The sequence below is a fragment of the Dendrobium catenatum genome, unplaced genomic scaffold (assembly GCF_001605985.2).
Source record: "Dendrobium catenatum unplaced genomic scaffold, ASM160598v2 fragScaff_scaffold_716, whole genome shotgun sequence".
NCBI classification, from domain to species: Eukaryota; Viridiplantae; Streptophyta; class Magnoliopsida; order Asparagales; family Orchidaceae; genus Dendrobium; species Dendrobium catenatum.
Window position 1 is genome coordinate 14057605 of NW_021319178.1, and position 18208 is coordinate 14075812.

General features: G+C 35.1%; 1 protein-coding gene across 1 annotated transcript; it reads left to right on the forward strand.

Annotated features, from left to right (window-relative positions):
- The first annotated feature begins 3142 nt into the window (after positions 1-3142).
- LOC110092234 (cytosolic isocitrate dehydrogenase [NADP]) lies at positions 3143-17637 on the forward strand. The gene is made up of 15 exons (XM_020816695.2): positions 3143-3295; positions 9176-9219; positions 9307-9416; positions 12503-12540; positions 12634-12711; positions 12796-12849; positions 12926-13027; positions 13913-13998; positions 14099-14202; positions 15079-15147; positions 15233-15348; positions 15443-15477; positions 16249-16391; positions 17078-17200; positions 17289-17637. The coding sequence occupies exons 1-15, from the start codon at positions 3247-3249 to the stop codon at positions 17362-17364; spliced, it is 1227 nt and encodes a 408-aa protein (XP_020672354.1). The 5' UTR covers positions 3143-3246; the 3' UTR covers positions 17365-17637.
- Positions 17638-18208: the final 571 nt, after the last annotated feature.

Sequence of the window (18208 nt, forward strand, 5' to 3'; positions counted from 1 at the left end):
TTAAAACTAATAAAATAAAAAAACTGCGATTGGTGGCGGCGACGGCTTGGGTGACGTGACGACATCCGGCTGGCGGACAAAAATGCGGGCAATCATTACCAATGATTGTGGCGGCACGGGGTTCAGTGATGCGGTCTTTAACCACATCGGATGCGGCCTACAGCCATCCGATCATCCGTAGTTTAAAACCAACGGCTCTGATCTCGCCATATAAAGGAACTATTTGTGGATCAAATTGCACAATCGAAAGGAATCGCGAAGCGGCGAGATCCACGCCGTTGATCAGAGATCAACGGCCCAGATCTTGCACACATATGACTTGCGGATACTGAACCCTAGAATGGGTTTTGTGGATTTTTCTCTCGATTGGATCAACAAAACCTCACAAAATTTAAACCTATGATCTACACATGAACAGAAATCGTGGGGGAGTATTCATTTGGCTTAAAAGCCGCTCTTCGTAACACTAATTAAATCTAAGTATTTGACCTAATATATGGGTTTTTTAAGGATTATACCTTGGGATATTGGGGGATTTTTGAATGCTCTGAGCTTGTAGATTGTCCACATATCTCCTCCTATTAAAATCACAGTTTGGAACGCATTGAATCGATGGGAAATCGCCTAGGAAGAGCATGGCGCTCGGTTCGCCAGAAATCTCGCCACCAACGAGGTTGGCCGGTGGATCTAGTTTGGAAAAGGTGGTGGGATGAGGAAAACTCTCACTTGAAGTCTTGCGGCTTTGGAGAGCTTAGAGAGAGAGCTTATGCCAAAAGATGCCAAATCAACCTTAATTTCTCCTTTTTAAACCCCTAGACCTATCATGGACGGCTAGAATTGAATCTAAATTCAATTAGGATAATTAGCTGTGGTTTGAATCTCAAGGCATTAAGAGGGCTTTTAAATGCATTAATTAGGTTTAATTTGACCCATGAAGACTTGGGTTGACCAATTCAAAGCTTGACTTGGTCAACCCAGTCAATTTGACCCAAGGGACGAGTGGATTGAGCCAAGGAGGGGTTTGAATTTGATTTGAAATTAATTTAGACCCATTAGAGTTCAATGGGTCAACCTAGGTTGACTTGGTCTACCAGGTTGACCTAAGGCCTGGGTCTGGGCTCAGTAGACCTAGCTTGACCCACTGAACTCAAGGGAGGTGATTTTGGGGCATGGCTTGGTCAATTTGACCAAGTCAACCCCTTTGACCTGAGGATTTGGGTAAAAGGAAGGCCAACACTCGCGACTCGATAGTCAACCTAGCCCGAAGGACTCGTCATCCGCCTTTCCCGCCATCCCGCGGCCCCAACATCCCACCGATGACATTCCTTCCTAAGCTAAACTTTAGGCCGCTAGCCAATAACCCTACATGTCGATATGACATCCCACCGACGACATTCTCCGCTTCTCCTACTTTAACGACATGATGACGTTCCTTCTTGTCTAATCTTGCGACTTCGATGAGAGTCACTAGACGAGTCGCCTTCCTCCCATTCGTGCGTTTCTTCAGTCATAACCCATTCGTGTCATCTCCGGTCAGCCTGAAAATTGGACTAGTCGGGCCCAATTTGAATTTTATGACCCGTTCGCAAAAATGATTCAGGTTCGAGTCGTGTCAAATAATGACGGATCAGTTTCAAGTTTGACCTGAACCTGACCCGGAACTAGATTTTGACACCCTTAGCTATAAAATATTGACCAAGCTTTCATGATAGCCCAAGAAAAGAAGGGAGAGGGTAAGAGAATTTTGAAGCTAACAGGTATAACTTTCATACTTAGAACTTTAAATATTCTATTTTAGATAGTTTTGAAGCTCCATTTGCTTTTAAAACCATTAGCCGGTTATTCTCAAACTCTCCAAATGTCAACCATCACTTGGTATATACTATTAACTGATATTGCATATAACTGAATGTTAGTCACTTGCCCTTTGATGCCTCATGTTAGTCACTTGCCCTTCAAGTAGGATGAGAAATTTTCATACCCCTCTATAATTATATGTATGGGATATATTTGAGCTAATACATAATTTTCTTTATCACCGTAAATTTTTAGAGTACAACAAATAGTCATATAACTTTTTTTATGAAGGACTTTCACCCTCTTAAGGCTTCGTTTGGGATAACTTTAGATCGCTATGTTTTTCTTACTTTCAAGAGATTTTTGTACTAAAAATAGCTTTATAAAATAATAAAGAAGCTATCCCAAACGAAGCCTAAATCATTTTGTAGTTATGTGTATATATTTGAGCTAATACATAATTTTCTTTATCACCGTAAATTTTTAGAGTACAACAAATAGTCATATAACTTTTTTTATGAAGGACTTTCATCCTCTTAAGGCTTCGATTGGGACAGCTTTAAATCGTTATTTTTTTTCTGCTTTCAAGAGATTTTTGTACTAAAAATAGATTCATAATATAAAAAAAAAGCTATCCCAAATGAAGCCTAAATCATTTTGTAGTTATGTGTTAGGGTTTCTACATCTATTTTTTCTTTTAGTAATTTTAATTACAATGCAAGTATATGACCTAATTGTGAAGAAATTATTTTGAGCGGAGTCTAGACATAGAGTTACGTCCGAATAAATTAGTATACACAGTGTACAAAATATAAATACACAGAATATGTATAATGTATATACTCATAATCTGAACACAACCTTATATTCAGACTCTGCATAAAATAATTTCTTCTAATTATGAGAACACCAACCAACCAAAATGTGCTCTATAAAAAATAATTGCTCTCCAACTCCCACTCTTCTTGCCCTTTTCTTGTGTTAGGTTTACCTATCTTCGTTTTCTTTTCCAAATTGTGGCCTTCCCTGTGGCCTATTATGCGGGCCACCGGATCTTCAAACCCTGTTGGCAGATTCTATGGGGCTGACGAATGACCACCGTTGAAAGCATTACGGACGGATAGATTCATGGGGTTCATCAGCCACGTGGAGAAGCCTGTCCACGAAGCTGTTTTCTTCTTCACCAGTTAGCGCCTGGCCGGTGCAACCGGAGCAGGGGCCCATAATGGCCCCACAAGCCACCTGGCGAATGGTCAGCTTGCTACATAGACAGCTACACGAACGGATACAAAAAATGGATCTAGTTCGGTTTCCCAGCACTCCGTCGCTACATGGGACATTATTTAAACAGCCATCACGCCGTGTTGTCTTCTCTCCCTCTCTTTCCATTCCCGTTTTCCTGCCGCTGTTTTCCTCATTCGCCTGCGGCTGATCTGTTTCGTGGAAGATATGGCGATCGAGAAGATTAAGGTTACAAGTCCGATTGTGGAGATGGATGGTGCGCTTCTCTATCGTTCCCTCTGTCTCTCCCTATCGACATCAATACGATTCTTATCAATCTATTTTGTAGATCTGCATCAATAGCGATATCATTCTGTTTTTTTGATGCGTGCAGTATACGTATTGATATACTAGTCTCTCTAAGTTAGCTTTTAGGTTTTTTGTGATATTTTTTTTCTGTTTGAAGTGATCGGATAATGAGTAATCCGATTTGATGAATGGTATTTGGACTCTGGTGACGGGGTTGGTTGCTTGTTTCCTAACTGCTTTCGTACGAGTTTGGTGTGGAGGATCATGCGATGCAGCGACTTTTGTTAGCTGACAGATAGTCTAGTCTTGTATTAGTTGGGGTTGACTTGTTCCGATCTGATAGGGTGAATGTCAATCTTGTCATTTTTGGTTTGAGATTTATTTTCATTTCTACGAGAAGTAAGATTTACTAAGGCTACGAGCCTTGAATATTGAAGAAGTGGCGTTGTTTGACAGGATTAGAGAACGGCGTGTAGCTATTGACATTGCTATTAGCAGGGCTGGGGGAGATAGCTAAATGAAAGATCAAACTTGTGTTGAGGGTTGTATTTATGATCCGCTTAAAAACCCTTTGCTTGTAACTGTAAATCGCAAAGAAAATATGCAAGAGCAACATTTTTTGTTGCCTAGGTGAAGCGGAAAAGGGATGTTGTAGCGGAAATACTCAGAATGGAAGGATTATACTCTCTAGTTATCATTTTCAATACCAAAATCATGGGGATGAATGAGTTAAACCTAAAAGATATTTTGAGCTTTCTTTGCCAAATTAAGCTGACAAGGAACGAAATTCCTCCCTCAACGAATTGCCTATGCAGAAGCCATAATGTTTTTGCTAGAGCTAGTGCATGGTCTTAGCCATTCTTGTGCGTCTTTTGGTAAGCTACATTACCTAAGTAACATTATTTGCTCAGATGTATGATGTGTGCCAATTACATTTAAACTGAAATTTTGTAGTTAAAACAAATTGTTTTAGTAGACTAAGGTGATGTTGGTTATTCCTGCAGTCACTCTCTTTTCTTTTTTTCTTGTCACTTGTTTTAGTATACTAAGGTGTTGTTGGTCTAGATTGGGTTGTTGGGTTGGATCATTTATTGACACCCTTATAGGCCTATTTGAAAAGTATGGCACAATTTGCTTAAGTATATGAGTGTAATCAAGTGATTTGGGCAACATATGATTTCAATTTCAATGATAGATAAAACTAAAATGTGCAAAAAATAAAGCAAGGCAGGTTAAAGAAATATAATGCACAATGGGATTTATAGCTATTCGGCCCAAATCACATCAATAATTTACTTCCTAAGCTTCTCTCAAGAGTTTGGCTAGGTTGCTCTTTGCATGTTGCTGACAAAGAAGTCTGGTACAAATTTTTTCTTTCCTATACTGGGCAAGGAGAACACAGCCCTTGTTTTTGGCAAGGGCGCCTCTCTAAGTTTTCTCTTGAATGTGGGTTGTACAGCTAATTGGAAATTATAATAAAACTCTCAATCATCTAGAATAATTCAATAAGATATTTACAATTGTACAGTTAATTGTAATAAGAAGGCTGATAAGAGACAAGGAAATTTTAGGCTAAAAAAATATGCATATTGAAGCATTTCAAAATGTTTTACAAATGTGAACTATTTAATTAGTTTCTTTAGGTCAGCCAATGGTGGGGTATTTTTAGGATTGATGGGATCTTAATAGTGTTGCAAAACAAGAAGGTCGTTTAAAAAATTGGATATTTGTAGGTTAGAATCAGATTTATCAAATTGGTGAGATTTCGAAGTTATTATTTGTGTGTAGTCATTATCATGCAACGAGTTGATTATCATGATTCAAATATGATGCACATTATTTTCATCATTCATTTATGAAAAGAATATAATGGTCATCGATTTATGAAATTTGATTACCATTAAGTACTAGAAGGCATGCATGAGATTGCTATGAGAGTAGGTGGGGTGTGGGTAGGTCTTAGTAGTGCGGGTAGATGACATAGCTTCGACAAGAGATCTTGTTCAAAGAAAATGTTCGTGATAGATCACGTTCGAGGAAGTAGGTGGTGATGAGTGTGGGTTTTTGAGTCGTGTATGAAGTTTGTCGAAGGGAAAGATGCAAAGGAAAATAAACTTTACTCAAATTGGTCTTGTTCTTTTTTCAGCTAAAATTGAGATATTGGTGTACTAATTACAGTAAAATCCCACACCAATTTTTCATTGCACTAAATATAAAAAAGAAATCCTGAAATCCTTTACTTTTTACCCATAATACTACATATCAAATAACCCCTGAATTTGTTCCAAATTTTGTTGAAGTTGACCATGGATGCTTGGGCTAGTTGAGATATCTGTCTGTGAATATTGCAAGTCACCTTGACCGCTATCACAAATCTCTCCTACAAGCTCCCTAGGTTGATCTCCGTCCTTCATGAAACATCAACTAGGCTAGCTAAATACATTCCTGGCCATTGATTGCAAAATCATATCAGCAAATTCTTTTAAGGAGATCCAATCAGGGGCGGAGCCAGGAATTTTTTTATTTGGGGGCACAAATTATCAATACTAAAAAAAACTTCAACATTTTTATCTTAGTTTAGGACTGACATTGGCGATTTTAATTTTTTTTTATTATAAGTGTTATATAAAAAGATAAATTATATAATAAAAAAACTTACAATCAAAATCACATCATATTTTCTCTGCATTACACCTACAGTTTTTCTCTTCGAGTCTTCATACTTTAAAATCGTTGTACAATCACTTCATTGTCAATATTATTAATAATATATTTTTTTAATATAAGTAATTAAACAATCATTCATCCAAGAGTCATTCAATTACACAAATGATTCTTCACAATTTTCATAACTTGGAGAATACTCGTTCGACTGTTGTTATACCAATTGATAATATCAAAGCAAGCTTTTAATTTATTAAACAAAAAAAAAAGGCTTTTAATTTATTAAACCATCTTCTCTAAAATTTATGTCAAAGAGATTAGAGATTATATAAATATAATACACTCATTGGAGAATGATAAAAAAAATTAAAAATTAATTTTTAATTATTTTTTAACATTAAAGAGAGTTTTTATGTCAAAGAAAAACCTAGAGAGATATTTTTACACATATTTTTGGCTAGAGAGAGAGCAAAAAAATAAAAAAATAATTTCTTCTATCAAAGAAATTAATTCCTAGAGAAAGAGCAAAAATTATTATTTAACAATATTTTTGGCTTTTTCTATAAAATGTGATTGTAGCTATAAGAGATCTTTTACGCATACCGAAAGTGAGAAAAAAAAATTTAACATAATTTGCATAAAGCCATAAACAGTTACGGGGGAGAGAGAGAGAGAGAGAGAGGAAAAAGAGTAAACAACTCACTATTGCTGTTATGGATGAAAGAACTCTGCGAAAACTTGATCGGAGCTGAGTGCGTAGGCACAATAACGTCGAATGGCAAAAATTTTCTGCTTCGGCGGCTATTAAGTTTTTAATTTAGCATTATGTATAAAAAAGTAGCCAAAAAAATTAAAAAAAAAATTATTTGACCATTGGGGGCCCATGTCCCCAGTGCCCCCACTGTGCATCCGCCACTGGATCCAATATTTGGATTTTAGTATTAAAGAAGTATTGCCCTTGTATATTGAGGTCTCGAGATTATTTCTTTCTTATCCTTTTTTTTATTCGAAGTAATAAGAATCACTCTTTTTATTAATTTGCTTTTTTTAGTAATTTATGTTTGCAAACAATCCAAACAATAACAAGTTGAACACAAACAGAGAAATGTCAAACATTAATGATAACAAACAAAGCACGAGCAGTAAAAACAATTAACAAACCAATCTCAAACAAAGCTTCGTTTGTTTATGTGTGGCTTGATTACACCCTATTCACAAATTAAGATTATTGGAATGCCCATTTGCCTTTCTTGACGGCTGGCTCTATAAGGGCTCAGTTCCTTTCAGGTCATCTTCATTATCCTTCTGTGGCGACAAGGTTGTTTATTTAGCTGCAATCTCATGCTGGTGGCAAGTTGCATTCCTTCATGAAAGCTGCTCCTAGTTTCCAAAAGTGCTGTTTCATGACCTCTTCACAATTGTAAGCTTCCTGTTTATTTTTATTAGTAAGTGTTTGCTAGTGCCATTCCACTGACAACAGGAGGGAAATTCTGGTGGTGTGTGAGAGTTTTGGTGCTGTAGGATAAACATCCAATTGTTGAAGGGTAGAGTAAGGACGAAGGGAGGAAACAAGAGAGGCATAGCATGGGAAGAATTAGTAGGGACATTTTGTCTTATAATTGGTCTTATGACGTCTTAGAATTGGTCTCATGACTATTGAGAGTCGTGTGTTTCCCTCCACCTGAATTAACAGAACAAAGTAAATGTGTTCTCTTATAACTTAGTACCATTTAGTTTAAACGGCATTTTAACATGGGATTGCTACTCATCCTATCAATTAGTTCTGCAGCTTTCCTGAAAAGTGGGAATTTGGGACTAAATTATAAAATGGCCCTTTTAGAAAGGTTGTTCCCAAGAGTTTAACACATAAGTACACTAGTTCTTGGTAGTACCCACTGACTACATGGACTAATAGATAGATTCTTGGGTTAACAAAATGTAAAATACATCCTGGTTGTGTTATTACCTCTTGAGATATGTGATAGGAAATACTTGAGTTCGCAAGTAATCCTATCGGATCTACTTGAGTTCGCAAGCAAACCTAACAATAATCAGTAAGAACAGAGAGAAAACAAAGAAATCGTGGTGGAAGAATTATAGAAAACAAAGTGAAACAAGAACAAAACAAAGATACAAGAGATTCTCAATTTGAGAGGAGGATCGTCTCTCCCAAATCTCTACATAAGAGAGTCTAGAGCCCAAGTCGACAAGAAACCCTAATTCCAATCAATCAAAACATAATCTCTCCTAATCCCTCTCATCCTCTTTAATACAAAAGCTTTCCTAATCTAATTTCCCTACCAAGTCCTAGCCGCCCCCTCCTTTTAAATTTCAAATCCATTGGAAAAGTGGGGCCCACCCTATGGGCGGGCCAAGCCAAGGGAGGCGGACTGATTCCGCTACCTATAGACTTGCTGAACTGGCCCTTGGGCCAGCTGGGCCGGTTCAGTCTGAACCGGCATATCAATATGCTGAGGCCTTATTTCATTATTAACTGAGGTTATTACATGAGCTGTTCTTCAGTTTTGTTCCTATTTCATGTTTACTATTCTTTTATTCCCATTCCTTCCATGAAATATTGTTTTTCCTTACAATAATGTTGGAGTATGCCTATGAGAACATTGGCTCCTAATGCAATTAGGTATTAAGCTTATATTTTAACGAACTACAACTTTTGTTATGTCAACGCTATTTTATACTAACTCCATCGTGTTTTAACTTGCATAATATCTTGCATGCTCCTGTGATGGAGAAAAGCTTTGTTCAAAAGTTATCATGTTTGTTTATTTTTGTGCCACTTGCATTTATTGAGATTTCTGTTCTATTTGAATAAAGGCTCTAATTTGTAAATTTTAATCAATATTTAAGCTTTCTTTTGTTTTTGCCCAGAAGTTTGAGTGTGACATAAACACGGTTATTATTTTATGCTTTATACTTTTGACTATATTTCTCTTTGGTTGTTTTTTGACATTTGATTCTCATTTTGTAATTCTTCGGTCTCAAAACATCAAACAATATAAGTCATATTCTTTTGTAGTCCGAACGTTATTGCATTTCCTCGTGATTGAGGAAAAGAATTAATTGTCGACGGAGCACACAAGCTTTTGTTTTCTCTAGATACCTCTATCTTGACATGTAATCATTACTAATAGAACATGTAATTTATGTTATTATTGTTTTGCAGGTGATGAGATGACTAGAGTCATTTGGAAATATATAAAAGACAAGGTGAATGTCACATTTTTCTTTTGTTTTCTGTGTTATTTCATTTTCATGATTAAGTTCATCTTAGACATGCATTGTTGGATTTTGTAGCTTATTCTTCCATTCTTGGAATTGGACATAAAATACTTCGATTTGGGCCTTCCTCATCGTGATTCTACAGATGATAAAGTTACTGTGGAGAGCGCAGAAGCAACTCTTAAGTACGGAGCAACTTTGTGTACTCTTTCTTTTGTCTTTTCCTCAGCATCTGAAGTATTTTCCAAGGAATTTTTTTTTTTGGGTCAAATTTGAATGATAATGTTAGAGAACAACAATTTTAATCTTGCTTTTTTTTTGCAATTTCTTGGTTTTTATTTTCTTTTAGTTGCAATATTATTTTTAATACACTTTGTACTAGTTACCAGAGGTAGAATTTTGTCCCTTTTTGTTTATTGCTAGGTTTTTAAAGTTAGTTTTTTTTAAATACACTTTCTATTAGCTAGTTGTGATAGTATTTTGTTCTATTTTTGGGGAAAATTTAAAAGAAAATAATCAAATATGAGTATAATTTGAATGTTAATGATCAACATTCTTGAGTCGAACACTTGTTGACGGAAAATTTTCTTTGATGAGAGGAGATTAAAGAGAAGTACTTATGCGGAAATACTTTAAGTTTGCTATTTAGGACACTTTTGCTTATAGAGATCCAAAATATCCTTCAGTTTGCATTATATTAGATATACTTATAAGATAAGACCTCTCTTATGACAGAATAAAAATATTATGCCACATAGCTGAGAAATTAGAAAGATGTGCCAAATAGTTGACATATGAGGAAGATGACATGGAAATCAAATAGGATTATGATATTTCTTATCAGGCGGGAAGAATCTCATCTTGAGCCCCATTCTAAACACTCTTAAATTGGCATCAACTATGATAACTAAGAAATTTGTTGATTCATTAAGAATAGTAGCATGGTCAAGATGACAAAGAGTAGCTTGCCTTATTGAGACCAACTTCCCCCAAGACTTGAAATTGATAATTGCAATTATGAGTGGTTGTCCAAACACATCTATACTAAGTTATACTACTGGGATTAACTGCACTAGAATAGTGAAAACAATGACATTCTTGAGCTTCCTCCACCTGATGAGAAGTATAAGATCTGAAATTTGGTATATCTCAAATTCCGCATATTCTTGCTTCAATGTCTTAATGAGAGTTCTAAAATATGAACAATGACATTCTTGAGCCAAACAAGAATTAACAGAAAAAAAATACTTTGTGAGAGGAATGTAAGAGAAGGATTTAGGTTAAAATTTCTTTTCTTTTTTGCTATTTTGGATGCTTAGGTCAATAGAGATTGAAAAGATCCTTCAGCTCATGTTAGATTTGATATTTTATTGGATAAGACCTCTTATGCAGTGGAAAAAAAGAATCTCTTGCCTCTGTTAGAATGGTCCATTGGATCGGTCCAGCTGATCCACATGGGACTGGCCAGCGCAATAGTGTCGGAATTTCTCCACCTTCTGCGCATGCCGTGAGATCAATGGAGTTTTTTTGGAAGGTTTTTTGAGGGAATTGTGAGGGAATTTGAATGTAGGGACTGTCTAGAGATTTCCTTTTGATTTGTATGCATTAAATAGTTTGTTTCCCTAGGGTTAGGGCATCTTGAATTTAGCTAAATTTTGATATCTCTTAGGTTTAGGTTTCTTTTAGGCTCTAGCGGCATCTAGAGATTTCGGAGAGATCGATCCTCCTGTCGAATTGAGGATCAATTGTATCTCGCTATTTCCCGTTTCTATTTCATCAAATAATACAAAATAACTACTATGTTTCTTGTTTTGTGTTCATTTTTTTGGAGAATTCTCATTGTTTTCCGAAGATCGATAGAAAATTCTTGAGATCTACAAGTGTTTCCTATATATGAGCCTCATTTTATTATACGGGTTTGTTACGACGACTAAAATGCAATCAAATAAATGGGACACATATTTTCCTTCTAATTTGGCAACTCGTAATTGCATTGGAGAAATGTCGCTTGGTGATTTGGGGAGGGCATCATTTATGCTTGAAGAATAGCTCTCTATCTCACTTTGCTTCTTAATCAATTCATGATTCCTTTGCTAAAAGTGCATCAAATCATATGAGCCGAGCAAAATGGGGGGCTTAATGTCTATGATGTGGACTCCATCATATATCGATCTTTTTAATAGTTCTAGATGAGTATGTTGTCGTCAAGTGGAAAATTATGTGACAAAGTCATATTTTGCCCGTCTTATCGAGTAGGTTCTAAGCTACTAGCTTTGCCTCTGATTGGCAGTTATCTAGACTTAGGTTTTGTTTGTGCCGTCTTTCTTACTACTTCATAAAGAAACTTTCTAGTACAAAAATTAAAATTTTTATATTAGAAAGCTGCTTGAAGAAGCAGAAAGAAAGTCGTCCCAAACGAAGCCTTAGTTTTACGTCATCGTGTGTTCTCAATTTATTTGTGGACCTGTGTAGAGATATTATATATCCTTGTTAGGTAACTAAATGAATGATCCATACATAACATATCATAAGTTAATTTGGAATACACTTAGGCTTTGTTTGTTTGAGCGTTTTTTTACCTTTTCCGTTTTTGGAAACGGAGGAATTTTTTTTTTTGTGTTGTTTGGTTCGTCAAATCACGTTCTCAATAACTCCTTTTTTTTTATTTTTCTGCAGTTTTGAGAAAGCTTTTTATATATGCTTCTCCGTTAGAAAACTCCATTTTTTAAACTAATATTTTTTAAAACTGTCCTTTACAAAAGCACTAAAAAAATAAACGAAGCCTTAGCTTTAGTTGAATAAAATAGCCATTCCAACTCTGGTTGAATAAAGTTTTCTCAACTTTTATCCCTATTATTGAATTGATGTTAAACTCTAGTCTTACTAATGCTTCGTTTGTGACAGCTTTCTTGTTGCTTCTAAAAGCAGCTTTTTAGTATAAAAATTAAAAAATTTGTACTATAAAGCTACTTTAAGAAGTAATAATAAAGCCGTCCAAAATAAAGCTTAAATCGTACAAAACTTATATTAGTTGAAAATATTAGAAGGTATGTTTTGTTTTAAACCCTAAGCAAGGTGGCCCTCTTTCTACCCTTCTAAGTTCTAAATAGTTAGAAAATCGCAGTAAACCAAACTGTATGGGTTCTTTTATCGACTGCTAAGAATGGAAAAAAATTATCCCTTTTTTTTTCTTTTCTTTTTTTTTTTTTGTTTGGGGATATTCTTCTATATCTTAATATTTGAGCTAAAACGAACATGATTTTGAATGCAGATATAACGTAGCCATCAAATGCGCAACAATAACTCCTGGTAAGTTTGGACTAATTGAATTAGATGTGTTTATTTATTATTAATGTTTTAGAGCTCTTGTACGGTCTCAGTTAGCTTCTCATAACATGGCAGATGAAGCTCGCGTTAAGGAATTCAACTTGAAAGCTATGTGGAAAAGTCCAAATGGAACAATTAGAAACATTTTGAATGGTCAGAAAGCGTACCACACTTGAACATTGAAGGCCTTTAATCCATTAATAATCTTATAAATTATGATACTCCCCGTTTATGCAGGTACTGTTTTCAGGGAGCCAATCTTATGCAAGAATGTCCCAAGACTTGTTCCAGGTAACTTGGGAGGGAATTTTACTTAAAAATCTGTAATAATAGAATTTTTGTCTCTTATTTTCTCTATTATTTTTAGGATGGACAAAGCCCATTTGCATTGGAAGGCATGCTTTCGGTGATCAATATAGAGCTACTGATTTTGTAGTCAAAGGACCTGGGAAGCTCAAACTAGTATTTGGTAGGATTTGTAGAATTTATTTCGTGTTTCATACTTGATTTTTGTTTATATAATACTAATGAATATCAAACACTTACTTTTTAGGGGATTTACATGCATGCCATTAAATTTGATGTATTTACATACTAACTCCTAAATCTTTATAGCACCCTATTATTTAAATGACATCAAAACATAGAACAATTATTACGTCCTCCGACCGGACCTAGAGGAACGTCCGGTCGGAGGCCAAATCGCGCCAAAAAACGTGAAATACCGAGCAAATACCGAGCAATACCAAACAATAACGAGGAATACCATCACGTGAAGACCCAATACTGAGCTATACCGAGCAATACCGAGTTATACAAAAGTTGTACCGAGTTTTTCCTAGAAAAAACTCGGTACAACACGGTATTGCTCGGTATAGCTCGGTATAACTCGATATTGGTCTTCACAGAGCGGTATTTATTGTTATTATCAAATAATACCTAGCAAATACCGAGTTTTTTCGCGGAATTTTGCCTCCGACCGGACCTTCCTCTACGTCCTTACACCGGACCTAATAAAAGTTCCAAAACATATGCATGAATTGACTAATTTCACTTTAAATGAATGACTGTTAATGATATTTTTTTTGCCAATTAGAGATTAGGGTGTTATTTAAGAAAAAAATTAAAAAATTTTGGTATTGGATATATAAATACCAAAAAATTTAGTGGTGTGTATGTAAATCCTCCTATACTAAGAGTTTGTTTGGAAAGGCTTTTTTATTGCTTCTTAAATCAACTTTCTAAGAAAATTTAATCTAAGTCTTTAGTACATCAAATTTTTAAAAAGATATAATTATGTGCCATTTAATGCTTACATACACTTAGCACTTGAGTTTTGTACTTGCATTTCCAGAGGGAAAAGAGGAACAGATTGATTTGGAGGTCTTCAACTTCACTGGAGAGGGCGGAGTAGCACTGTCCATGTACAATACTGATGAGGTTTCATAACCTGTAGCCATGATATCTGTTTGAATCAACCTTTTCCTTCTTCTTTTTGAATTTTTACCTATATTACTTCCACTACTGTTGTTCCATGCAGTCCATCCGTGCCTTTGCCGATGCTTCTATGAATACTGCTTATCAGAAAAAGTGGCCACTATACCTTAGCACCAAAAACACTATTCTTAAGAAGTATGATGGAAGGTATTAAACCTTTATAACCATTTATATACGATCACTTAACAATTTTGCTGCAGCTTTCCTTCTAATTTTTAGATTAAATTTCTCTCACTCTTACAAGAACTCACAATATGAAAAAATAAGTTTTCTAACTCTGGCAAAAACTCGCAATGTAAATAATGTAAAAGAAATCGAAATGAAAATATGAATTTATATAAATCTTAAATCCACAAGATCTTGAACAAGATGATTTTCACAATATTTTAATAGGAAGAAAACATACATTGATTCATGTTGAATTTGTTGAATTCCGAACTAAGATTCTTCACTCTTTTCCCTTTTCACTTTCTTCTTTATGAGTTAATTCTCTATGGAACAAACTAACCCTCATAATGAGGGCAAATTATTGCATCCGGTCACCGGACGCGGAGATAGGTCCGGATATTAATAAAATATTATTTTAAATTTAGCGCGTCAAAAGCGCAGGTAAAGCACAGTCAAAGCGCAACTAAAGCGCAAGTCAAAAGCGCATGTGACGTGGCAAATTTTTATTGGACGTCCGAACCTATTCTCCGCGTCCGGTGACCTGATGCAATAATTTGCCCATAATGAGAGAGAGAGAGAGGACATGTAGTTATTTCTTACGGATTAGTTATAAAAACCGCTCATATGAGTTATTTGATCAAATTGTATATAAACGATTGATCAAATTTCTCTTCTTGACCAATAGGATTTCATATAAACAATTAAATTATTAATGAATTATTAAATAGAATTTCAATAATTAAAATGTATGAGCCACTTAATAGTTTATATACTTAAATAATTACTGCGATGTCTCGCATAATTATTATACTTAATTATTCTAACACTAATTACTTGCTTGATATATTTGTACAGATTCAAAGATATATTCCAGGAAGTTTATGAATCTAAGTGGAAATCCTTGTTTGAGGATTCTGGAATCTGGTGAGTTCTTTTCAGCTGGCAATAAAAATTTTCAATGTAAATGCTTTTTATTACCAACAATCTCAATGTTTTATATGGCTGTTAGGTATGAACATCGGCTAATTGATGATATGGTAGCCTATGCGCTCAAGAGCGAAGGCGGCTACGTGTGGGCCTGCAAGAACTATGATGGAGATGTGCAGAGCGATTTCTTAGCTCAAGGTCTGGATCTATATAAAACCAAAGCTATAGGATGCTTATAGATATCAAATGGTCTATTGTAACTCTTTTATTTCTTTTTTCCTTTTCTACGCAGGATTTGGCTCTCTTGGTCTGATGACATCGGTTCTTGTAAGTATTTCAACAGATAATTCATATATGAATAAGGCTTTTATCTTGTTTTCGTGAGCTGCTATAGCCAAAATAGAGACCTGCAATGCTTTGTGGTGCCGAATGTTGGCCATTAAAAGAGAAGCATAATAATAAGTGGATGAGTGGCTTTACCCTTAGAGATAGGATACAAAATGAGCATATACGTGAATATAAGATTAGAGAGAGTCGCCTTTGATGGTTTGGTCATATTAAACGGAGGCATTCTGATGACCCGGTTAGGAAAGTCGAGGTATTAGATTTGACTTATGTTAAGTAAGGTAGAGATAGACCTAAAAAGACTTGCTTAGAAAATATTAGAAATGATATTTATTTATTAGATTTAAATGAGAATTTGACTTTTAACAGGACACAACAACGAAAAATGATTCATGTAGCCGACCCCATGTAATGGGACAAAAGCTTGATGTTGTTGTTGTTGTTGTATGGCTAAAATAGAGGCAGAAGGCTGCTTAATATGAGGACCAACTTTCCATGCTATAACTATTAAGTTCAAAATAATAAGAGAACCAAATAAAGCTAAACATCTACTTGAATCATAAAAGCATTTTCAAATATTTGGACAAACCTACTAAATTCTCATGGTCTGAATTTTTATATATCTATCCATCAAACATCTAAATTCTTATATTTACTCTAAAATTTAAAAATTTTAATTACATAAAAATTTATTATTCATATTAATTTATTTAAATAATTATTTTATATTAACTTAAAATTTCTTATTTGCAGGTGTGCCCAGATGGAAAGACAATTGAAGCGGAGGCAGCGCATGGCACCGTAACACGTCACTATCGTGTTCATCAGAAAGGTGGTGAAACTAGCACAAATAGCATTGCCTCGATCTTTGCATGGACCCGAGGATTAGCACACAGGTAATATTACGATTTTACGTTCTAGAATATTCTAGTTTCTTTTAAATTGCTAATTTCTGGTTCCAAGCTCAGATTAGGGGGAAAATTATTAGGTACAGTCACCTGACAGAGAGATACATCCGGATTTCTCTATGTCTACAATAAAAGCGCAGCTGCTAGACATAGAGAAATCCGGATGTATCTATCTGTCTGTCAGGTGACCGGACCTAATAATTTGCCCAGATTAGTAGGTTGTTCGCTTCGACTGTGAAACTCCTTAAGTTAAAGAAAATTAATTTTTAAACATTGAGACGTCCCTTTTGATGTAATGTCTGAAATTTTAGTAAGAAACTCCGTAGTTAAGCGTGCTCTGAGATGAGCAATTCTGGGATGAGTGACCTACTAGAAAGTTACAGTAACATGACAAAACCGTGAGGCTCTTAGGCCAGAACGGACAATATCTCGATAATTAAGAATTTGGGTTGTTACAATTAGTGTATATAGCATCTAGCAAGGTATCTAGGGCTCTTTGGTTTACCATTAGGATATACTTAATATGTAAATTAAGATTTTTAGTAAATCTTTAGAGGATTAAATGTGAAAATTTATTTGGTATGACAACCGTTAAATCTTATTAAATAGTGAGAAACTATTTAGTTATTTATAAGAGGGAGAAATTATCCTGATTTAATTGTATCAAATGTCAGGGCTAAACTGGACGATAATGCCCAACTGCTAGCCTTCACTGAAAAGCTAGAGGCTGCGTGCGTCGGGACCGTGGAGTCAGGGAAGATGACCAAAGATCTCGCTCTCATCATTCATGGTTCAAAGTACTGTTTGTCAAATTCTAATACCTGGAATTTTCTCTGACCTCCCATTGTAAACTGCTATTGTCTAAACCTTTTGAATTTTATCCAGTTTGAAACGAGGGCAGTATCTGAGCACAGAGGAGTTCATTGATGCCGTTGCAGAGGAGCTGAAAGCGAAACTATGAAGAAATTTAGTTGAATAATAAGTAAGTTAATATAGCATTTGCTGCTAATACACATCTTTGTTTAGCAGAAGCTAATAATTGTATTGCACTCTATATCTGATTGGGAGGACTTTGGGAGAGATAGGATCAGTTTATATGATTGGTTTTAGTTAACCTGACTCCATTGATTATGTTGAGATCCTTTCTATTTTGACAGTATTTATATTGTTTCGCTTCAAACTTGAGCTTTTTAACACACATAGCGTTTGGTAACAATCCTGAAGGTACTTCACTCGTTCAAATTTGCTACATTTAGACATTCTGATAACTTCTACTCTTTAGTTGCATGAATTCCTGATTTCCTATAGCATGTATGATTTATTCCGTCATAGATTCAGAGTTTTTCATATTAGTAAAAATATAATTGTTTCTGGAATACATAATTCACATAACATATGCAACTTACGCATGAGTTGGTTAAGGAAGAGTCCGTTGGTGGATTAGTTATTCTATGACACGCTCATTTGTCGCTGAATAATCTGATGTCCGCACATAATAATTTTGGAAAGCTGATGAGTGTGAATCTTTAAAATTCTGCCAATGTAATAGCTCACGAGAACCAACTTTATTTTTATGGCAAAATCTCCTCATTCTTCAATGGGATAAACTGCTTTGTTTGAGACAACTTATTATTTTGCTTTTTCCATCTCAAACAAAATCTAAGCATGATTTAAGTTTTTCATAATATATTAAAGCATTACATGCATTTGTTGCTAGGGAGTATGATCAAATTATGTTTGATTCAGCTTCAGAATTTTGAGTACAAAATTTCAAGGCTTCTTCATGATTGATCCATCTCATTTGT